Source organism: Myotis yumanensis, unplaced genomic scaffold (genome assembly GCF_028538775.1).
Source record: "Myotis yumanensis isolate MYYU_CA2020_CCGP unplaced genomic scaffold, mMyoYum1.0.hap1 SCAF_9, whole genome shotgun sequence".
In the NCBI taxonomy this organism is placed as follows: domain Eukaryota; kingdom Metazoa; phylum Chordata; class Mammalia; order Chiroptera; family Vespertilionidae; genus Myotis; species Myotis yumanensis.
The window spans coordinates 14,062,523-14,086,936 of record NW_027223760.1 but is presented as its reverse complement, the minus strand read 5'-3'; the positions used below and the strand labels follow the sequence as shown (position 1 = coordinate 14,086,936).

The window sequence follows — 24,414 nt, the reverse complement described above, 5'->3', positions numbered from 1 at the left end:
CATTATTACAGATGTCTCCCATTTTCTCCCTTTATGCATCCGTCCACCCAACCCCCACCCCTACTCCCCCCCAGGTCTTCCCCCATTCTATTGTCTGTATCCATGGGTTATGCTTATATGCTCATATGTTCTTTGACTAATCTCTTTCTGTCGTCTCTCTTCCAACCCCCTTTCCCCCCCGATCACACATACACGCGCACACACACACACACACTCACACGTCTATTCTGCTTCCATACCTCTGGCCTTTTTTGTCCGTCAGTTTATTTTATTTTTTAGATTTCACTTATAAGTGAGATCATGTGATACTTGTCTTTCTTTAACTGACTTATTTTGCTTAGCATAATACTCTCCGGGTCCCTCCATGCTGTCTCAAACAGTAAGAGATCTTTTTTTTTTTTTACAGCTGCATAGAATTCCATTGTGTAAATGTACCACAGCTTTTTTTATCTACTCATCTTCTGATGGGCACTTGGGCTGTTCGAGATCTGAGCTATTGTAAATAATGCTGCTATGAACATAGGGGTGCATGTATTCTTTCTCATTTGTGTTTTGAGATTCTTAGGATATACCAGTATTCCCAGAAGTTTGATTGTTGGGTCAAATGGCAAATCCATTTTTAATTTTTTGAGGAACCTCCATACTGTTTTTCCACAGTGGCTGTAGTAGTCAGCATTCCTACCAGCAGTACTAAGATTCCATTTTCTCCACATCCTCGCCAGCACTTGCTGTTTGTTATTTATTGATGATATGCATTCTGGCTGGTGTGAGGTGATACCTCAGGATACAAAATTAACACCTGGAAATTGATGGCATTTTTATACACCAATAATGAACCTTTAGAAAGAGAAACTAAAAAAACAATCCCATTTACCATTGTAACAACAACAACAAAAAAAGAGATAGAGATACCTGGGAATAAACTTAACCAAGGAGGTAAAAGACTAGTGCTCAGAAAACTATAGGACATTGGAAAAGGAAACAGAGGAGGACACACAAAAGTGGAAGCATATACCGCATACATGGACTAGAATAATTAAAATGTCCATTCTACCCAAAGCAATCTACAGGTTAAACACAATCCCTATTAAAATACCAATGGCATATTTCACAGATCTACATAGAATACTCCAAAAATTTATATGAACAAAAAAAGATCCTAAATAGCTGCAGCAATATTGAGAAAGAACAACAAAGTTGGAGGGATCACAATACCAAATATATACTACAAAGCCATTGTAACCAAAACAGCCTGATACTGGCACAAGAACAGGCATACAGACCTATGGAACAGAACAGAGACCCCAGAAACCAACCTACACCAATATGACCAATTAATATTTGACAAAGATGGTAACAGCATACAATGGAATAAAGATAATCTCTTCAATAAATGGTGTTGGGAAAATTGGACAGATACATACAAAAAAAATGAAACTAGACCACCAACTTACACCAGACACAAGAATAAACTCAGAATGGATAAAAGACTTAAACATAAGTTGTGAAACCATATAAATCTTAAAAGAAAACAGGCAGAAAATCTGAGACATCTCACGTAGCAGTATTTTCACTGATACATCACCTAGGGTAAGGGAAACAAAGGAAAAAATATCAAATGGGACTACATCAAACTAAAAAGCTTCTGCACATCAAAAGAACCCATCAACAAAATGAAAAGGGAACCTACTGTATGGGAAAACATATTTGCCAATGACATACCTGATAAGGGTTTAATTTCCAAAATATACAAAGAACTCATATACCTCAATACCAGGAAGACAATCCAATTTAAAAATGGGCAAAGGACCTGAATAGATATAATTCTTATCAGACCATGGGTGTCACACAGTATTTAAAATTTACACATTTTAAAATTTGGAAACAAATTTCTTCATATCAGCCAAGCTCTATACATTTTGAGGAAGTTAGCATTTTAGTTAGGGAAATTAAATTAATTCAAGGTGAACATGACACACATCCTGATGTACCGTGGATCTTATCACCCCCAAAATTCAAATATTTAATGTCGTTTTTTATTTCATTAATTCAAAATCCTTTTATGAATATCTACTACTTGCAAGGCCTGTGAATAATGATGTCTTTCAGAATTGTTTAAGAATTCATCCAAGGTTTCTCCTTAGCCTATTCATTGCTCCATCATGTCTGAACTTGTTTCATATGATAAGCTACAGGTCTCTTTCTCATGCTAACACACATGATAGTGTGTTATTAACTATCCCTTCTTCAACCACTCCAAGATAAAATCATATTCGGCTACATTTTCACTTTGTAGTTTTCAACGTTTACATTTTTAATTTTGGACTTTTTAAAAACAAAAGGAAAAGCCCCAGCTGGCTTGGCTCAGTGGTTGAGCATCGGCCTATGAACCAGGAGATCACAGTTCAATTCCCAGTCAGAGCACATGCCCAGGTTGCAGGCTTGATCCCCAGTGTGGGGTGTACACCGCAGGAGGCAGCCAAACAATGTTCTCTCTCATCATTGATGTTTCTATTTCTCTCCCCCTCTCCCTTCCTCTCTGAAATCAATAAAAACACACATTTTTAAATAAAGGAAAAGAAGCACTGTTCTAACCCAACCCTCATGTTTCCCCTCTAGCTCCGAGGTCGGGTGCCCTCTCCCTGCGATCCCATGTGCAAGACGGTGGACTGGGCCCTGGCCGTCTGGTGCCAGCTCAACTCCTGCCTGGCCCACCTGGGCACACCTGAAGCACTTCTGGGGCCAAAGTATTTCCTGTCGTGTCCTGTCGTCCCAGGACATGCCCAAGTGACAGTGAAGTAAGTGTCGTTTCACCTTACTTGCCTTTTTAACCTAGAACCGTGGCTAATTTGTTTGTGCTACCTGCTGGCATCAGCATGGAGTGTCAGAGGACAGCTGTGACTTGTCTGTTGGCTCACTCCTAAGGAAACAAGAGCCAGATAGCAGTTTTCCTCTTTTATAAAACTCTCATCAAAGTCACTTGTGACTCGCTGTGCAGGGTCGCCTGGGGAAGGCCCACATGAGAGATTCAGTCAAGTATCCTGTAACCACGCAAACCAAAACCTTACATTCTATTGATGAATGAAAAGCTTCTGCTATGTCAATGAGACTTAGGTACTTACCATGCTTTTCTTTGCAGCAGCTTATGAGGACAGACATATAAATAATAAGGTTAATGAAATAGAAAATCAGGATGAAATTGAAAAGGAGAAAAAAATTTGTCACACTCCAGCTTAGTAAGGGTTCTGTGATCAGCTGTCAGCTTTGTTCTGCAATTTCTGGCATCCTGGGCAGAAATCCATTTTAGAAAGCAGGGATGCAAATAATGTATCTTCTTTATTATAAGACAAACTGAAAATTCAAGCCGATTGGGGGAAAGGAAGAATTACCATGTTTAAAATATACACAGCATTACCTTGCTAAAGAGCAGAAATACAGCCCAGCCAGCAGCTCAGTAAGAAAAGAAGCACTGTTCTAACCCAAGCCCTCGTGTTCTGCTGGCTCAGAGGTCAGGTGCTCTCTCCCTGCGACCCCATGTGCAAGACAACTCAACTCCTGCCTGGCCCACTTGGGCACACCTCAAGCACTTTTCAGGCCAAAGTATTTCCTGTCTTGTCATCCTGTCTTGTACACCAAAAAGGTTTCAGGTTTGATCCCCGGTCGGGTGCGTACAGGAGGAAGGTGATCAGTGTTTCTCTCTCTCTCCCTTCTTCTCTCTCTAAAAATCAATAAACATATCCTCAAGTGAGGACTTTAAAAAAGTATAAATACATTTGTACCTCTAATTATGCCCTTTTTCATCAATATTACAATTACATTTAAGCCTTTCACATCCAGAGTCTCAAGATTCTTAGGAGCCAACTTTGGCCTTTCCTATCAGGAGCACAGTCACTGTCAAGAATTGTCGAGGCTCTGAGATTTGTACCCTATTTGCAAGGTTTGGGGTCAGAGTCCAAGGACTTCATCCCTCACAACACAGCCCAGCCTGGGCTTCATATTTCACTGGTTCCCCGAGCTCCTCAAGTCCCCCTGGGCGGTGCACAGTGACCCAGGTGGATTCTGGCTTTGCAGGAGTCACAGCCGCAGAGCTCCCAGCTTGGGAATCCCCAGGCTTCTAACGGGGGTGCTGTCAGACCGGCCCACCCTTTGTCCTGGAAGGATACATTCCATTTATTATCCTGGCCAGGGCACACATCTGCCCACTGCTCCAGGAGACACGGGCTCTGCCTTCCCAGGCTGCGTGCTCTGCTGACATCCTTGGAAAGATAGTCTAGAACAGTGATGGCGAACCTATGACACGCGTGTCACCTCAGGCTTAAATGTAATTGTAATATTGATGAAAAAGGGCATAATTAGAGGTACAAATGTATTTATACTTTTTTAAAGTCCTCACTTGAGGATATGTTTATTGATTTTTAGAGAGAGAAGAAGGGAGAGAGAGAAACACTGATCACCTTCCTCCTGTACGCACCCGACCGGGGATCAACCTGACAGGATGACAACTCATTTTTTTGGTTGATTTTTTTGTTGTTAAATGGCATTTAAATATATAAAATAAATATCAAAAATATAAGTCTTTGTTTTACTATGGTTGCAAATATCAAAAAATTTCTATATGTGACACGGCCCCCGAGTTAAGTTAGGGTTTTTCAAAATGCTGACACGCCGAGCTCAAAAGGTTCGCCATCACTGGTCTAGAACAAAGCTGACATACAGTGTGAAATAATGTCGTGGAGAAATGTCTCCCAACAGCCATACGAAAGAACTCATTTAAAAAAAATTATCATCTTTACCCCCTTAGCACTTTTAGAAGTAACTGTGCAAGTTTGACTCATGTGGTTGAATACCAGATTTTTTTCTATATTCTGTATTTGTTGGGGTTTTTTGCTTGAATTACATATCACCAGGCAGTAACAGAGAAGCTTATGATAGACAGGTGCTTGATACTTGGGTAAGTTTTAACAGTCTTAAAAGGCTGTGAAAAATTTCCTCTTCTGGGAGATGTGGGTTTTGGCTCTGTGACCTTAATTAATTAAGGCTACAACAAAATATAATCTTTTTTTGAAGGAATGTTCATTGGTATTAGTTACTCCAAATTTGTTCCACCGCTACAGTCATTAATGCAAAGGTCTGCCTGAGGCTGGTTGACCCGTCCCCTTTCTGCAGGACTAAGCCCACCCGAGGGCAGAGACTCAGCCCTGGCCTTGGGGCAGGCAGATATAATTTGCCAGTGATTATTAGGTGGATCCCAGTTTCAGAAATATTAAAGTACATGTGTGTCTTATTAAGGAAATAAACACAGACCTTCAGGCATATTTTTTCCAGACTTCTTCTGTCTATAAATTTACCTTTCTTTCCATGTATTATTTTCTTTTTAAAAAAATATTTAATTTATTGGGGTTACATTGGTTAATAAAACTATATAGTTTTCAAGTGTACAGTTCTATGATATATCATCTGTATATTGCATTGTGTGTTTACCCAATCTAAAGTCAAATCTCTTTCCATGTATTTTATTCATGCATTCATCCAATGCACACTTGGCATCGATTCCTGATGACAAGGATCCTATAAAGTAAAAGGAGAGGGACATGTAAGCAGTCAGTTTCATTTGAAATGCACTGTATTTATGAGGCAAAGTCAAACTACTTTGGGGTTAGATTATTACACTTGTCCCAGAACTTACATGGGAAATGAAGTATATCTTTAGAAACACTTAAGTTTTTTTATGGTCTTCAAACTGTCCTCTGTAGAGTTGTGTATAATTCCTGCACGGCCTGGTCCTAACTAGGGGTCCCCCCCTCTCTGGCCAGGTGGATGTCTAAGCTGTGGAATGCTGTCATTGCACCCAGAGTTCAAGAAGCAATATTGTCAACAGCCTCAGTGAAAAGACAGCCTGGCCTTGTGCAAACAACTGCCAAGAAGCACCTTAGCCAAGGACAGCGGACTGTGGTGAAAGCTGCTCTCAGCATCTTGCTCAATAAAGCCGTTCTGCGTGGCTGTCCCCTCCAGAGAGCAGGTATGTGGGTTCCTGCTGGGAGGAGAGGAAATCCACACTCTCAGGTCAAACTTGTTTACTTTGTTACTAGGGAGCTCTGTTTTTCCTCCTTGTAAATGGAGAGATTATCTCAGCATTAATAAACAGTTCACACCATCCGCCCAGAACTGTCTCTCTGTCTTGCCGTTACTGGCTAGTGTTTAAATTGTAGGCCTCCAAGTAAAGTGTGCTGGGTCACAAAATTCCTGCTTGGGTATTAAGCAGGCCCATGATTTTGAAGAGTCTCTTTCTTTGAGAATTTTGCCTGACTATGAAACTGCAATACATGCTGGAGTTTTATAATTATCTCAATTGTGTGTTAGTAAATTGTGATTCTTTTTTAAAGTGATTGGATAGAAAGTCACTGAATAAAATGAGAATTTTACTGCATTATGACTACCTTCCTTTTGGCAAAACATGATTTGTGTTGTTTCAGAGCTCCACCAACATGCAGTTGATTTCAAAGGAGGAAGTTTCCCTTTGTTCCTAGTTTCAAGTTACAACAGTTGTAGCAAGAAGAAAGGAGAGAGTGGTGCCTGGAGAAAGGTGAGCACCGGTCCTCACAAGAAATCTGGCCATTTCTCTTCCCCCACCTGGAAGAAGCCAGTCCTGAGTGAGAAAGGTAAGAGGGGCGGCATGCTGTCTAGAGGTACCAGGGCACAGGGTCTAGTTTCTGAATGTAAATGTATTTTTATTCTTTTTCTCACTGTGCATTCAACAAAATTCTGAGTATCTCAAAGCACATTTTCATAGAATAAAAAAGTATGTAGTAGGTACATTTTCAAAAATATTTTGGAGCCCCTTTCCTGAAAATAATTTTTCATACTAGAATTCTGATATTAAATTTATCTTTACTGTGTTAATGATCTTTTTAAAGTTATTTGATATTTGTGGTGTCCACATTTAGATTTTTGTAATGCAACGATTGCACTTTGGCATATTTCTCTCCTTTTATGTGTCACCCCTAAGCCAACCTTAAATTTTTAAAAGTATGTGTGCAGACATATTTGATGCCAGTTAAGACCTTTATATGTGAATTGTTTTACATATTTCTTTTTCATATGATTTGCCCAGTTCTATTCTAGGCAATGGAAATAGAACACAAAACATAGCGACAGTCCCTGCCCTCACTGAGTTTACATTCTAATGAATCATTAAACAGACTCTAAATAATGGGATGGCACGTATAAAAAAGAAATACCTAAGTTTTCATCTAACGAAGAAGAGATAACACATTTATCTCTGCTGTTAGACCTCTTTCTTTTGGTTTTGATAATAAGATAATTATACAAATTATAAATGTCCTCCCTTAAAGAAAATCCATATTTGGAAAAGATGTTACAACCTCATAGACATGGTGGGTTTCTGATACATGTTATGAAGTTTAGGTCTTGAGGAGCCACCTGCAACTGTTCTGTTTGGTGTCATTATATGCCAACTGTACAGCAGTAGGGTTGCTAAATATGAGACTACGCTTCCTAAAATTTAAAACTAAAACATTTTGTTCATTAATACATTTTCATAGTTTAGCTTATATTTTGATTTTTAAGAAAAAAATTAGTATGGTTTTTAACCATAGTAATACATGCTGGAATTTTATAATTATCCCAATTGTGTGTTAGGGATTATTTTTTTAAAAAGTGATTGGATAGAAAGTCACTGAATAAAATGAGAATTTTACTTACACTTTTTTGTTTTATGTATTGATAATAGGATACATTCTGATCCCAAGGTCTTGTTGTTACTTCCCAAAGAATGTTTAAGTCAGGGAATAAACTCATTAGATTCCAGTCCCCCAATATACCACAGAGATTCCCCAAGTAACTCTCTGCAGCAAGAACTATACCTTTTACTTGTTTATCCCAGTATAGTATAAAAAAAGAGTTCTAAGATGAGGATTATCACCTTCATTTACAGATAACAACAAGGAGGTTCAGAAACCCTTGGCTACCTGCTCAAAATCCCCTCTCCTGGAGACAGTGTTTTTGTTTGTAGTGCAATGCTGTTTTATGACAGTCTAATCCTGTGGCACATGTAATAATCCATAAGCACCCAGATAAGTAAACACCCATCAAGACTTTTTTTAAATATATTTTTTATTGATTTCAGAGAGGAAGGGAGAAGAATAGATAGAAACATCAGTGATGAGAGGGAATTATGATTGGCTGCCTCCTTCATGCCCCTACTAGGAATTGAGCCCACACCTGGGTATGTGCCCTTGACTGGAATGGAACCTGAGACCCTTCAGTTCGCAGGCCAACACTCTATCCACTGAGCCAAACTTGCTAGGGCCCATGCAGACTTTTTATTATCCTTTCCAAGTTTATTACAATTTCTATAGGATTTAGGACCAACTTATTTCTTGAGCTAAATAATTACCTAAACAATAATCATTGTCAATATATATACTTGTTGACAAACAAAATCAATAAAATGAATATAAATTTAAAGCAATATTATGGAAATACTAGTAAATCTAACTCAGAAAACTGAATTAGAAATGATTTTTTAATTTATATTTTTGATGATTATAGTTTTAAAGTATTTGACATAATATATGCTATGAAACATGAAACTTTATTTGAAAGATTTATAAAATTGTATGTATAGTTTACATGAATTTCAACATAAAGTTTTATAAAATCTAAAAACTAATTTTACGGAGGGTCAAGATGATGGCATAGATAAACACAGTTTTCTCCTCCTCCCAAAACCACATCAAAATTACAACTAAATTGCAGAACAACTATCATTCAGAACTACCTGAAATCTGGCTGGATGAGGTCCTGCAAGTAGAGAATTGAAGAAGAAGCCACATTGAGACTGGTAGGAGGGGTGGAGGTGTAGAAAGGGCTGGCCCAACACCCACATGTGGTGTTTTTTTAATCAGGAAGAATATCTTGACTGGGGAGATCTATGTGAGAAGCAAGGGGTACCAGCCCCAACCGTCCTGTGGGAGGCTCCCGTGCTGGGAAGAGAAGTCCTCATAACTTTGGGCTATAAAAACCAGTGGGGATTGTGGCTGAATGACATGAAAGCTGCTGGAGTCCCAGGCAGTTCCTGCTAAAGGGCCCTTGCATGGACTTACTTGGACTCACTCCCTCTGAGCACCAGAACTGGGGCAGCCGCTGAAAAGATCCGGGGACATATGGAGAGGAACTAAATTGTCTGGCATCAGGGCAAGAACTAGTGGGCAGCTTTCTCGCAGACAGAAGTACTGGCAGAGGTCATTGTTCCTATGCTGAGACCTCCCCTGCTACAGACCCAACAGGCAGGCACTATATCTGAGTCTCCATCAACCTGGTCCACACTGTTCGTCCTGCCCTGGTGATTTCCTGAGACCCCGTATCACACAATTTGCAGCCCCACCCAAGCTGTTTGCAGAGGCATTACCACATGAATGGCCTGTCCTGTCTCAGGCTTCGGACTTTCCTAAAATCCCTCAAATAAGCAGCAACTGGTGACAGCATGCCCCAAACCTCTTGATAAGTGGCCCCAGGCCCGGTACTAGCAGCAGCCTGCCTTGGTTCCAGCTTGGCCTCTCCTGGGCACCTCCAAGCCCAACACAAGTAGCAGCCATCTACAGATTGATTGATAGCTCTTGCCGAGTAGCCCCAGGCAGAGTACTGGAAATAGCTGACTTTGCAACTCCCAGGAGGCCTCAGAGCCAGTGCACCCAGTGGTCAGCTTCAGACTAAACCAAATTACAACCCTACCACATCCATGAATGACACACTCAAGGGGTAGACTCAGTGAGCACCAAAGCCCCACTGAAGCAAGTCCTGCTCCATAGGGATGACTCCTGCACAGCAGCTCTTCCACTGTAGTACCAGCTGGTGCTCATAGCCAGTTGATTTGGGGGTCAATTCCTCTTAGTGATGCTAACAGCAACCAAGGCTCAACTACAATAAAACAGTGCACACAGCCCACACAGGGGTGCACCTAGAGTACCTAGCTCAGGGGACTGGGGAGGCTGAGCCACTGGGCCCTACAGGACACCTACTACACAAGGCCACTCTACCAATTCCAGGAGACATTGCAGCACTACCTAATATATAGAAATAAACATAGGGAAGCAGCCAATGAGAAGACAAAGAAACATGGGAGCAATCAGTGAGGAGACAAAGAAACAGGTCGCAAATGAAAGAACAGAAGAAATCTCCAGAAGATAAACTAAATGAAATGGAAGCAAGCAAACTACCAGAGGCAGAATTTAAAACAATGATTATATGGATGCTCAAGGAAGTCAATGACAATTTCAAGGAACTTAGTGAGAACTTCAAGGAACTTAGAACATCAACAACATGAAAAAGGACCAGTCAGAAATGAAGGATACACTAACTGAAATGAAGAATAATTTACAGGGAAGCATCAGTAGAGTAAAAGACACTGAGAATCAAATGAGCAATTTGTAATATGAGGAAGCAAAAAACACCCAATCAGAACAGCAAAAAGGAAAAAGAATTCAAAAATATGAAGACAGTGTAAGGAGCTTCTGGGACAACTTCAAGCCTACCAACATTTGCATCATGGGGGTGCCAGAAGGAAAAGAGAGAGAGCAAGATATTGAAAACTTATTTGAAAAAATAATTACAGAAAACATCCCTTACCTGGTAAAAGAAATAGACATACAAGTCAAGGAAGCACAGAGAGTCCCAAACAAGATGAACCCAAAGAGACCCAACACTAAGACCCATCATAATTAAAATGCCAAAGGTTAAAGGCAGAGAGAATCATAAAAGTGGCAAAAGAAAAGCAGTTAGTTACCTACAAGGGAGCGCCCATACTACTGTCAGCTGATTTCTCAACAGAAACTATGCAGGCCAGAGGGAGTGGCAAGAAATGTTCAAAGTGATGAATAGCAAGGACCTACAACCTAGATTACTCTACCCAGCAAAGTTATCATTTAGAATTGAAGGTCAGATAAAGAGCTTCAGAGACAAGAAAAAGTTAAAGGAGTTCATTTCCACCAAACCAAATATTACATGAAATGTTAAAGGGTCTTCTTAAAGGAGAAGGAAGAGAGGATCAAAAATATGAACAATAAAGTGGCCATAAATACATATCTATCAATAATTGAATCTAAAAATCAAAATAAATGAGCAAGGAATCTAATGAACAAAATAAACTGATGCATAAAATAGAATCAGATGCATGGAAACATGGAACAGACTGATGAATCTCAGAGGCAAGGGGGTAGGAGGGGCAAGAAGAGATTAACCAAGGAATGTATATGCATATATGCATTACCTCTGGTCATAGATAATAGGGTGCTGAAGTCCTGGGGTGGGGCAGGATCTGGGTGAAGGGGGTACTGGGGGGCAGAGGGGACATCTGTAATATGCTCAACAATAAAGATTTTTTAAAAACTAATTTTACAGAGTAAAATTCATGGGCCTTAAATTTTAACCACACATCATGATTAGATGAATGAACCAAAGATAGACATATCTTTCTGTTTATTGTATTTTTTTTATAACAGAAATTTGTTTCCCAATAATTGCACTTGATATAGGGTTGATTTCAGGTGGGGTTTTTTATATCATTGTTTTAAAAAAAAATCAAAATCGGAACCACTCTGCATTCCATGCAGATCACCATGGAAGGTCATAAAGTTTAGTAGAGACGCCTCTTTCTTTCCTGACCTCAAGCAGAAAAGTACAATGTCAGGTCACAGGCTAATGGATTGCAGGGCCCACATCTGGGCACATTTGGTCATTAGGGAAAGGCACAAGTCAATGCTTTCTGACAATGACAAAAGTATGAGTAAAGAAACTAGTACAGAGATCATGTCCGATTATTTGCTTTGAATGAGGATATATTCAATTTACTTTTCAAAATTATTCTTTAGAGCAGTGGTCGCCAACCTTTCAGACCTCACAGACCACCAGTTGGCAACCACTGCTTTAGAGATATAATGTATACTAGCAATATTCATACAATTTTTAATTCAATCAGAAGCAACTATAAAGCTTCCAAACTTTAGTGTATTATAAAAATAGACTTTTTTTGGACTCTGAAATAGTTTTTAACAGTATTTTCTCAAACTTTTTTACCATAACCCACAGTAAGAACTATGTTTTACATCATTACCAGTATACCCAAACCTATGCATTTGAGTGTACAGTGGGTCCTTGACTTAGGAGTGTCCCAACTAACGAGTTTTTTGAGATACCAGCTGTCTCTCGGCCGATTTTTTGCATTGAGTTGATAGAGTAATTTGAGTTAACGAGCTCCTTAACGAGCTCGGTCTCGGAACGAATTAAACTCGTAAGTCAAGGCCCCACTGTGTATATAATTGATACCGTCGATATATTTACTGCAAGCAATGCAATCAGATATTTTCCATTACCTTTTTGTTCACTGTTCATATTTTCTTTGCTGTATAATGCATAGCAGTTAAAAGTTAAGTTTCTACAAGTACACTTCTCATGCCACACCCACTGTGATACATTATGGGGGCCCACACATCAGAAACCGCACTTGATCGGCCTGGTCAATGCTGGAAGGCAAAGGTAGAGAGGGAAGGGCTTGACTAGTGAGAAGAAGGACCATTGATAAAAGCAAAATTCAGAATCCTGAATTGAGCCTCAGGTGTGTTAGTTGGACTTAATTCAGGGAACCTTCCCCCGGTGGCTGTGCAGGAAGCTACATCTGGAGACTCTGCCCTAAGGAAAACCCCTCAGGAGATGGATTCAGTTAAAAAACAGTTTAGAAGTGCAGCATAGTCGTGCTGCGTAGACCATAGTCTGTTTCTTTCAAATACAGAGTTCAAGATGCACAGGAACAAGGATTCATGCCATTGAAATGATTACATTTTTCCTTGCAGGTATCAAAAATACGGCTAGATCACAGCTGAACTGTAACAGGAGTGCTTCTCTGTCAAAACAAAAGTGAGTTCCCTTTCAGATTAACTCGGAGCAAACAATACACACTCTCATTTTAGTTGTGCAACTATTAGACTATTAATATAATCTTAAAGCAATTTATTAAAAAGATTAGAAATATTAGCTTCATTTTTATCAAACTTTGACATAAGGATATGGTCAAATCCTGTATTTTTACATTTTAAACAGACTTTAGATGACTGATTTTTTTTTTTTTTACAACTCTCCACTGTCCCACCTTCCTCACCTGAATTTTTCCCCAAAGAGCAAACACTGAGTTTTATCCCAAAAAGCAAACCATTTCTAAATTAACAGTGTTTTATTCCCCCTGGAATTTACTTCTGTTTCTGAATAAAATGCATATGCTTGCTGTTTCTTCATTTACCCATTTTAGATAGTATCTGTTGTTGCTATCATTGAAGATAAAAACTTGGGAGGTACATTGTTTTTTGAGACCAGACATGTCTTTTTTTTTTTTATGATTTCACTCTTAGTTTATGTTATCAGGATATATATGTTTGTGGGTTGGAAATAATTTTCATTTGGACTTTTAGGCCTATGGCTCCATTTTACTCCAATTTCCATTTGATTTCTAATGTTTTCATTGCTCCAATCCTCAAACCTATTGGACTTTTTAAAATCTTTATTGTTGAAAGTATTACATGTGTCCCCCCAAAGTCAAATCTTCTCCTGTCATCTTATATTAGGAGCTCCTTCTCCCCCATCCCTTTCCTTCTGTCAACCACCACACTGCTGTTCTTGTTCAGGAGTTTCAGTTTTACATCCCACATATGATTGAAATCATATGGTTCTTAGCTTTTTCTAACTTACTCATTTCACTTAGCATAATGTTCTCCAGGTCCATCCATGTTGTTGCAAATGGCACTATTTCATCCTTTCTTATGACTAATATTCCATTGTGTATATAGACCACATCTTCTTTATCCAGTCCTCTAGCATGGGATACTTTGGTTGTCTCCATATCTTGGCCACTGTGAATAATGTTGCAGTGAACATAGGGGTGCATATATTTTTGTGAATACATGATTTCAAGTTTTTCGGGTATATACCTAGGAAAGAATTGCTGGTTCGTATGATAGCTCTATTCTTAATTTTTTGAGGAATCACCAGGCTGCTTTCCATAGTGGTTGTACCAGTCTACATTCCCACCAGCAGTGAATAAGTGTTCCCTTTATTCCACAACCTCTCCAACACTTGTTATTGCTTGTCTTATTGATAATGTCCACTCTAACGGGCATGAGGTGGTATCTCATTGTAGTTTTTTTTTTAATATATTTTTATTGATTTCAGAGAGGAAAGGAGAGGGAGAGAGAGAGCTAGAATCATCAATGATGAGAGAGAATTATTGATCAGCTGCCTCCTGCACGCCCCCTACTGGGGATCAAGCCCACAACCTGGGCATGTGCCCTGACGTGGAATCAAAACGTGACCTCCTGGTTCATAGGTTGATGCTCAAACACTGAGCCACGCCAGCTGGGCTTTCTAGTTGTAGTTTTGATTTGCATTTCCCTAATTGCCAATGAGGTTGAAAATCTCTTCATGTGTCTATTGGCTGTTTGTATGTCTCTTGGGAGAAGCGTATTTTCAGGTCCTCTGCCTGCTTTTGATTGGGTTGTTTGTTTGGTATTGAGTTTTATGAGTTCTTCTTATATTTTGGAGATTATACCTTTGTCTGAACCACTATTTACATATATCATCTCCCGCTGATTTTTTTAATGCCAGATTTATAGAAACATAACATTTGCTTCAGATGTTAAATGTTTCCCGTGATAATATTATTTTCTTATTGCTCTTAGAGAATTGTTGATTATTTTAGCTTAAAAATTTTGAGGTAAAGAATGATTTGGTTAATCATATTCTAGAAATGTTGGGCAGTTTGAAAATAGCTCCTCATTGTAGCCCAATAAATGCTGTGCCCTGTTATTATCAGAGAAATGCCTGGATGGCCTTTCTCTGTTGCTAGCAGAAATAGGACCCTTATCATCTCAAGAAAAATAACTTTGAGACTCACACAGGAGGACGAGTGCCCTTTACTTGTGTAGAGTTACATCTTTTCCAAAGTCCCATTTCCTTAATCTAGTCCTGGAAAATATTCAGCTGGGGATTCAGTGGAGTTAGAAGCACAGTCAGCGTCCAGTTTCCATTCCATGGTGGAGCTGGGTCTGGTTTAGCAAAAGGCTGGTTGCACATTAGTCCACTGTATGGCTCACATAATCCGTGAGCCACGTGGGCGAGTGCAGGAGCGTGAGAGGCCCACAAGCCAGGAGTCAAGCGCAAGCAAGGAAAAGCTTACAACCCAACAGCAAGAGGGCAAACTCCTTTGTTTAGGGGATTAAATATCCTAAATCTTCTCGGGCCAATGACCTGTTGCCAGGTGTGACTAACAAGCAAGTACTCCCCTAAGTCACCCAGACTTTCCTGGGCGTGTGTTACACTGCAGCTTCCTAGAAAAGCTGCGCAGGTGTCATGCCTATAAATTGTGGCCTTGCCTTGTTCCTTTCTGTTCATTTGTTACCAGTTAATTACAATGGTATAAAGACTCAACTATTATATTTCATGAGTTGTAATCTCTAGGCCAAAGTAGAATTGACTCTCTTATTTAACTTTGCTGAAAATGAACGGGAATACTTATGCCCTGGAAAAATAAGGTAACGGTTAAAATTTTGCAGGTAACAATTAGGACCCTGTCCCTGGTTCACAGAATTACAGACGCAAGGAGAGTGAAGAGATAAAGGGAATGGCATCACATGCTTCTTCCTGTGAGGCCTGTCATGTGTATAATTTTCCCAGTAACTCCATAATGCAGCCATAAGGAACCCATTACCAAAGGGAACCCAGACACTGAGGTGTTAATGAGGGGGGGAAAAGCAGAAAATGAATCTGACCCATGGCTACATTGCCAGTAAGTGGCAGAGCCAAGTTTGAAATCCTTATTTGTTCCGTGATAGCACACTGCCCCCTGCACCACAGTGTACAGTGTCTTAGCTTTATCCAGCATTGGAGACAAAGAAGGAAAGGGAGGAGTAAGGAGACGGGAACGTTGTCAGTCAAAACTTCTTTGTGAATAAAATTTGATCCTATTGAGAACTGTGTGGAGGAGGTATCAAAGTCCGGTGAAAGAGGGTTGTTGCGTTAAGTGACATTTAAAAGATTTTTTTAAACAATGTTTCTACCGCACATCAAATCTTAAAACAGGTACGGTGTCTAGATTTTCACATTAGGGGTTGGGTTGTGGCTCTCACTTTAAAAACTCTTTTCTGAACTTTGTGTTAGGTCTTTAGAGAATGACCTGTCGTTGAGGTTGAACTTGGATCAAAGACTCTGTCTGGATTCGGATGATGAAGCAGACCTTGTCAAGGAACTTCAGGGTATGTGCTCCAGCAAATCTGAGTCTGATATAAGCAAGGTAAGCAGCACAAACAGCGAGGACAGTAAGTGACTCCATCCAGCAGTGGAGAGACTTCTTGGAGCTACATTATAATGCTCATTCCCTGAAAGAAGTCCCTTAGGGAACAGCGTGGTTAAAGCTGCAGATCAGAGCAGCGCTTGCCTTGCTCTGAAAAGCCTTTTTTTCCAAAATATTATTTATGCAATAGGGATCTCTATTTAAGCACAGATTGCTTTTCTAAACTCTGAAAAACCTGAAGCTAAGATTGCATGTGTTCATTATAGCTCAAATCACACCAGCACCTTCGTGCAGCATTGGGTTAAGTCTATTCGTTCCCTTGGGCTTTGCCCTAACGTTGGCAGCAAGTCATCTGTCAGTAAGAGCATCACAGAAGGCGGAGCAACTGCAACCACTTTCCTTGCAACTGCAACCACTTTCCTTACAAATAAGAAACATAATCGGCCTGTATCATGTCCATAGTCATAGTCTTTATGCTGTGAAAAGTGAGATCCAGGTATGAGTGTGTATCAGTGACCCACAATCTGAAAGAAGGCATTAATAGCATAAAGTGCAGCCTATTTCGGCATGCCGATATCTGCAGCAAATTGGACCAAAGTTCCTCGATAAATGCCTTTAAGTTGAGAGGGAGCATAACTTGTGCAGCTTCCACTGAAAGACTCAACTATAATATTTCATGAGTTGTAATCTCTAGGCCAAAGTAGCATTGACTCTCTTATTTAACTTTGCTGAAAATGAACTGAAATACTTATGCCCTGGAAAAATAAGGTAACGATTAAAATTTTGCAGTTTTTATATTCTTTCGTTTTTTTGCCAAATGATTTTATTTTTCTTCAGGGCTCATTTGGTCATTTTTGTACTTTTTAAGTAGGCGCTCTTCCCTTAGGGCAGTGGTTCTCAACCTTGGCTGAACATTAGAATCACCTGGGAATCTTGAAAATCCTGATTTCTGGGCCTCATCCTCCAGAAATTCTGTTTGTTACTATTGTTGTGGCCTCACCCCATAACAAACAGAATTTCCGGAGGATGAGGCCCAGAAATCAGGATTTTCAAAAGATTCCCAGGTGATTCTAATGTGCAGCCAAGGTTGAGAACCACTGCCTTAGGGAATGTTTCTCATGCATTTGCTGTTAACTCACATGAAGGCTTCAAGTCTGCCATGGGAACAGTACAGGTCTTGAGGGTACGTTCTGCAGAGCTCCTGTCCGTAGATGAAAGAAGAGAAAGAGAACACTTCTGCTGCTGCTTTTCCATTGACTTTAAATTGTGCCTTGAGTGTTACAGTCTAACTGTGAAAACACAACTTGATTCATAGTATATTTTCCAGATTGCAGATTCCAGGGATGATTTAAGGAGATTTGATAGTCCAGGAAACGACCCTACATTTTCACCAACTGTTCATAATCTAAGAATGCCAGTGTCACAAAAGGTAAGTGTTCATTTGCCCCCAAAATCAGACAAACATGGATAGCTTTGGAATTGACTTCACAAACCTTCTTTCAATGTAAACCACAAAGTTATTTTTAAACCACAGCTAAGAAGTGAGAAATAGGATAGAGGTCAATATGTTAATTAGTTAAGCAAAGTTGTAAAGCTTACTGTTTAGATAATAACTTGAAAGAATGACCAGAAAAGCATTACTTTTAATCCTCACCTGAGAACATGCTTTTTTGTTTGTTTGTTCTGTTTTTTGTTAATCCTCACCCAAGGTTATTTTTTCATTCTTTTTTTTTAGGGAGAGTAGAAGAGAGAGGGAAAGACAGAGAAAAACATCGATGTGAGAGAAGCACATCAATTGGTTGCCTCCTGCACAAGCTCTGACCAGGGCCTGGGCCGGGGAGGAGCCTGCAACCCAGATACCATTGCCCTTGTAGGGTTGTTTCCTGGACTATCAAGTCTCCTTAAATCATCTCTGGAATCTGCAGTCTGCCCTTGACCGGAATCAAACCTGGGACCCTTTGGTCCGCAGGCTGACACTCTATCCACTGAGCCAAACAGACTAGGGCACATGCTTTTTTTATTACTGATTTCAGAGAGAGAGACTTTAACATCGATGCGAGAGTGAAACATTGATCGGCTGCCTCCCACACTTGCCCAGACTGGGGATCGAACCCCTGACCTTTTGGTATATGGGAGGACACTCCAACCAACTGAGCCACACTGGCCAGGGCAGCAGTACTTTTTATTTTTAATATATTTTATTGATTTTTTACAGAAAGGAAAGGAGAGTGATAGAGAATTAGAAACATCGATGAGAGAGAAACATCAATCAGCTGCCTCATGCACACCCCCTACTGGGGATGCGCCTGCAACCAAGGTACATGCCCTTGACCGGAATCGAACCTGGGACCCTTCAGTCCGCAGGCCGACGCTCTATCCACTGAGCCAAACCGGTTAGGGCCGCAGCAGTACTTTTTGTTAACTTCTGTTTGAGACCTAAAATTATATTCCAAAGTGTGGGATGTCTTTTGAGAAGGTCTTCATTTGTTTTCATTTGTGTCTGGGTTGCTTCATTTTAAAATGTATTGTTTTTATTTTCCTTTGAGAACTTTTATGATTTACTGCACTTTGGAATTTTGAAGTTAATTACAGCAAAGGGCTGAGCGATTAATATAAAGATATTTTATGTTTAAAAACTCTTATTTTTAGCTTAGTTTCTTAACTTACCTGAACATGCATCATGTTTCATTGAGAGACTTTCCTTTAGTCAGAATGTCACCTAGAAGAGCCAGGATTCCAGAAGACTTCATCATTTACCTCTCTAAATAACTTCCACAGTTGGTTTAATAAATTCCAAGAGGCGGACCAGCATGGTACTCCTGGGTGAACAGAAACAATAAAACTATTTCTCAGCCGGAAGCTATTTTGTGAGGGTGCTGGTCTTGCAGAGGCATTTAGTCATATGTGGTTTGCTCACCAAGCCATGTCAATTGTGGCTCACACCCTGTCCTCATCCACTCCCCTGTGGCTTCCAGAGGCCTGTGGGGGAGTGCAGAGAGCCGGACTATACAGTGAGGGTGGTGAGACTGTTCCATTATGAATCCTTATCCAATCACCTGGCAGCCTGGGCCCCTGTTCTCTCACTGCTTCACTAGGCTTCGGTTCTGATGAGTTATATGTGAAACTATGTGAGCTGTGTGCGTTGGGGGAGGAGGTGGGGGCCAGGAGGTAGTGGCAAGGCTGAGTCCCACATAAAAATGCATAACATGATGACCTGCAAAGATGAACATGCCCTTTCTGGCTCACCTCATCATCTGTCTGCTTTTTTCTTTGTCTTCAATCGGGAACAGTTTGGAAGCACAGCAAAAGCTTGATTTGGAGAGCGCGTAAGGGAGGATGACCTGGAGGTAGCCGGAGGCACTGCTGAGAATTCTGGCTAGAAAATACTTGTTCAGGAGCTGTCCCTGAGCTTTGGCTGGGAGCACATGTCTTGGTGTGCCAGGCCCACTCTTTAGGATTCCTTGTGCAATAGCCAGTGGAAGGAGCCATGAAGGTCTAGGAAGAGCAACAAGGAGTCACTGCTTCTCCACAGGCCGAGTCACTTTCTATATAAAAATCTTGACTGGTAATGACCGGCTACCTTTGTTTCAATGTCGAATGGAGACTCAGTTTTGTACCTCTACCTCTCTGTCACATGACCCTGTTCAGTTGCTACAATAAGGTACTATCCATCAAAAATAGTACTGCAAGTGGGATAAGTTCTGGGCAGCTCAGGACAGCTTTGTTTGAAAAGGGATATTTTTTGAAAAGTATCATTTTATACTCTCTGGACTCATAAAAAAAAAACACACAAAAAAAAACACCTTGTGGTTGTTTAAATGTGATTGGATGTGGGCCTTAGGGCAGCGACCCACAGACCACATTTAGAGGAACTTCCCCAATGGCTGGAAGATGTATTTCTAAGAACCTGTCAGCAGAGGGCAGAGTAGCACTCGGCACCCTTCTGACAGCTTGGCAGGCTCACTCCCTTTCTGTCCTCAGCTGGCATTTCTTGGTTAGAGGCCCAGCTTCTTCTGTTATCAGGAAGCAATTCCCTTTAGAAGAGCTCTCTGGCTTGCTTGGAATCATTTCTACTGTGTGGCCACCATTATACACCGAAAGACATGAATGAGTAAATTACCCTCCTACTCCTCATTTGCTGTAATATAACTCATTACTGCTCCAGCAAAGAGAGCACGGTGGGCTTCATTAATTGCATGGCATGTTGGCCACCCTTCTAAAATTTTTTTTACATGCAAACATTTAAATCATCAATAGAATGAGCAGGTACTAACGAATATTTTCTTCTCATGAAAATGCAAATAAATCCCCCTAAAGCAAAAGTTCTTATCTTTGGCTACATAAGGAAATCCATTTGCTATGCTTTTAATCCCCAGTTCCCGAAAGGTTCTGATGTAATTGATCTGAGGTACAACCTGGACATGAGTTTTCTAAAGCTCCCTGGTGATTCTTACGTGCAGCCAGGGCTTGGTTAGATCCATGGCTCTAAAGCAGGGGTCCTCAAACTTTTTAAACAGGGGGCCAGTTCACTGTCCCTCAGACGGTTGGAGGGCCGGACTCTAGTTTAAAAAAAAACTATGAACAAATTCCTATGCACACTGCACATATCTTATTTTGAAGTAAAAAAACAAAATGGGAACAAATACAATATTTGTATTTGCATGTGGCCCACGGGCCATAGTTTAAGGACCCCTGAGCTAAAGCAAGCTCTGATCTGTTATCCTTATTTCCCACCCCATTCCTTTGGGTCCTCCCAAATGCATCTTTAGAAAGGTTGCTGTACCTTCATGTAACTTATTTCTTCCTGTAATTTACTATTCCCACACCTATACGTCTCCCTGTCTGTTTACCCTTCTATCCAGGGAGCTCTTTCTCTCCTCTTCACCTGTCACAGCCCTCTCCGTCCTTGAAGCACCATCTCCAATGCCCTTTTCCCTACAGTACTTTCTGTTACTTCCTGCCCCCTACTCTCCCCTCTAGAAAGCAGAGATTATAGCAGCCTTTTCGCTTTCAGCAGATGCTCAGTATTGAGTGAATGAATGGTTCTGAGTTAACAATATTTTGTTAAGGCTCTTTATGGACACTGCCTTCCTAGTGTGCACAATATTGACAGTGACTTTATATGTTTCACACAGAGAACTCGGGTTTTAGTGCAGGAAGCATTAAACACCATTAACTTTCCTAGCCCTGGGCTCTGGTACTTCTTAGCTTTGGGGAAAACACCTCGAAACCTGTGCTCGGCTGCCAGAGTGGTAGGAACATGGCTCTGGGTTCTGGTCTTACACTCTCAGTCTTGAATGGATTCATTAGCCTCACTGAGCCAGTGGTTCTCCACGCTCTCAACACACCTCCTCCTATTCTGTCCTCACACCTCCAAGGACTGACATAGACCCACATTCCTATGCTCAGCTTCAACACCCAAACCACGTTTCTAGTTGTGTGGGTGCTTCTTGGTACTTCATTTCACAGGGGCATTTCCCGCCTCAGACCATAAAGGTGCACACCCACCCCTTACCTCTCCACCCGCTACCCCCACTTCATGATGCAGATTAGGAGGCAGACAAGGATGCCCTGTGTGCCTTCCCTCTGCCTGGGCCCTGGCACTACCTCTGTGGACTTCCACAGGGAGGTCAAAGACTGTAGCAAAATTATTTATAGTTACACCTGCCTCTCTTCCTCATGGGTTCTGCATACCAATCGCTATCCGTATTACAATGTGCCCTGGCTTCTGAATACTCTGTGTGCTGAATTTGCTGGTGTTTTAGACCAACTTACACATGGGGATGGGCCTTAGTAGGCCCACAACTGTCACATTTTACAGATTTCAGAAGACACGCAGGAGAATCCAACTCCCAGCTCAGGCCCAATTGTTACTTTCCATCAAGTATTTTGCCTGTTAAATTCTAGTTTTGCATGTTAAATCCTTTTAAGATTACCTTGCTGTTTGGTTGTGTTACTGCTTTTAAATTTTAAAAAAAGGGGAAAGTAATCAGTGTCAACTGCTTCAGAGGCCTTGGAGCGGCTCACTTAGCAACTCACTTCACATTTGCTGGTTGGCAGGACTTCACACACGAGAGGGGCGGACACCTTGAGTGAACCTTAGGAGCCGGAGGCCTTGTCCCAGCTTCATCACTCTGTGGCTGTGGGCAGGTAGTCTTACCTGTCCAGCTCTCCGTTCCCTCCTGGGCAAAGAGAGAGACGTGGACCATGGCTCATACTCATGAGAGTTCTGAAACCAACACTGGGGAGACGAGAGCAAGCCTGGACGGTCTGGAGGCACCAAGTCATAGGACTGCTACGCAGAAGCGTCAATCACCATGTCCGCTCCCTTAGGGCAAGGACATTTCTCTTTCGTGTTCACTGCCTGAATGCCAAGCACCTAGTCCAGTGCTCATCTGCTGGTGAAATGCTCCGAAATTATTTGTTGGTTATTGAGTAGTAATCCAGGTTTTCGTGTGCAGATCTGCAAGTGGAAAGCAGAAAAGGGAGGTGATTTGTACAGCTGCCTACCAATGGTCGGTCCCAGTTGATCATTTCTATGACATTCCTGTTGGTGAAGAGACCCCAGGCTCTGACACTTGACTCACTGACTCCTGTATCTCGTTTGTGACAGCACAAAGGGCCTGATGAAAATCTCTGGAAAGTTAGTCATGCAGCTTCTGTCCATTGCCATTGCCTTTTTTCATGAGAACGTTGTGTAGGGAGAAGCTTCTACATGGGTCCTCAGAAAGAGAGAGAGGAGAACGTGCTCCGACTGGTAATGAAAGTTGGTAGCAGCGTCAAATGTGACAAATTTCTTTTGTTCCTCTTCTCTGACAGGTCAGTCCTCTCAGCAGCCATCAAACCACGGAATGCAGCAACAGTAAATCAAAGACTGAGTTGGGTGATTTAAGAGTTAAATCTTTCCTTCCTGTTCCTAGAAGTAAAGTTACACAGTGTTCCCAGAACACCAAAAGAAGCAGCAGCAGCAGTAATACAAGGCAAATAGAAATAAACAACTCAAAAAACGAGATTTGGAACTTACACACAAAATGAACACGTAGAAAAATCTAACAACTAGGCCTGCCTACAATATTCTCACTCTTAACTTCTGTAAATTTCAAACAGAAACCAAGGACAACAAGATGTAAATATCTTCAAATGAATAAAATATTTTCACATAATATGAAGTATGAGTGCAGGACCACTATTCATTTTTTGTAAAGAATGTATTTATAACCAATAATTTGTTGCTTTTTTCATTTCTGTAAGATTGAACTTCAATATCAAGAAGTAATGCCAACTTTTCAAGTAGTTTTATAATAGAATTATTGTAATAGTTTTAATCAACATGTTCAGGGAGTATTAAAACAAAACTGTGTGTACTGTATACCTATATATGTATATCTAAATATGTATATATTTAAGAAAGTCAAGGAATCATATTGCATCCTAAAAGTTACAAAATGTGTACAGTGTTGGCTTCGATAAAGTACCATTTTAAATGGAGATCATAATTTTATGTTCACTTGATGAGGAATGACTCAGAATGAGGCAATAACTAATCATTTCTAAACAATTACTTTCCATTAAAAGCCATATTAAGTATTTTGCCTGTTAAATTCTAGTTTTACGTTTTAAATCTTTTAATAGTTACATTGCTGATTGGTTTATCATGTATATTTATGCTTATGAGTTTGCATTATGACTGTAAAATACAAAATTATATAATGCAATAAAATGTTATTCTTATAAAAGTTTTGTACCTAAGTGGATATGAAAAAGATTACATAAGTGCTTCAATAAATTAATCCAAGAGTTAACTCCCTTTTCAATTTAATTCTAGTAGCATAACTGATATTTTTTAGAACTGTTTCTTCTAAAATTAATGAAATTACTCTTACTAATACAAATCAAAGTTAAGATGCTTTGACATCAAATAAAATATTGAATTAGAGCCTGGCCAATGTGGCTCAGTAGTTGAGCATTGACCTATGAACCAGGAGGTCATGGTTCGATTCTGGTCAGGACACATGCCCGGGTTTCATGCTCAATCCCCAGTGTGGAGCATACAGGAGGCAGCT

General features: G+C 40.5%; 1 protein-coding gene across 1 annotated transcript in view; it reads left to right on the top strand.

Annotated features, from left to right (window-relative positions):
• Positions 1 to 24,185, top strand: part of CTTNBP2 (cortactin binding protein 2) — a 168,906-nt gene extending 144,721 nt beyond the window's left edge. Inside the window, 8 exon segments of the mRNA XM_070425002.1 lie at positions 2,620 to 2,798; positions 5,814 to 6,019; positions 6,474 to 6,659; positions 12,867 to 12,930; positions 16,219 to 16,351; positions 17,679 to 17,780; positions 23,171 to 23,377; positions 23,379 to 24,185. Coding sequence (XP_070281103.1) covers positions 2,620 to 2,798; positions 5,814 to 6,019; positions 6,474 to 6,659; positions 12,867 to 12,930; positions 16,219 to 16,351; positions 17,679 to 17,780; positions 23,171 to 23,377; positions 23,379 to 23,411 — 1,110 coding nt within the window. The 3' untranslated portion in view covers positions 23,412 to 24,185.
• The last annotated feature ends 229 nt before the right edge of the window (positions 24,186 to 24,414 follow it).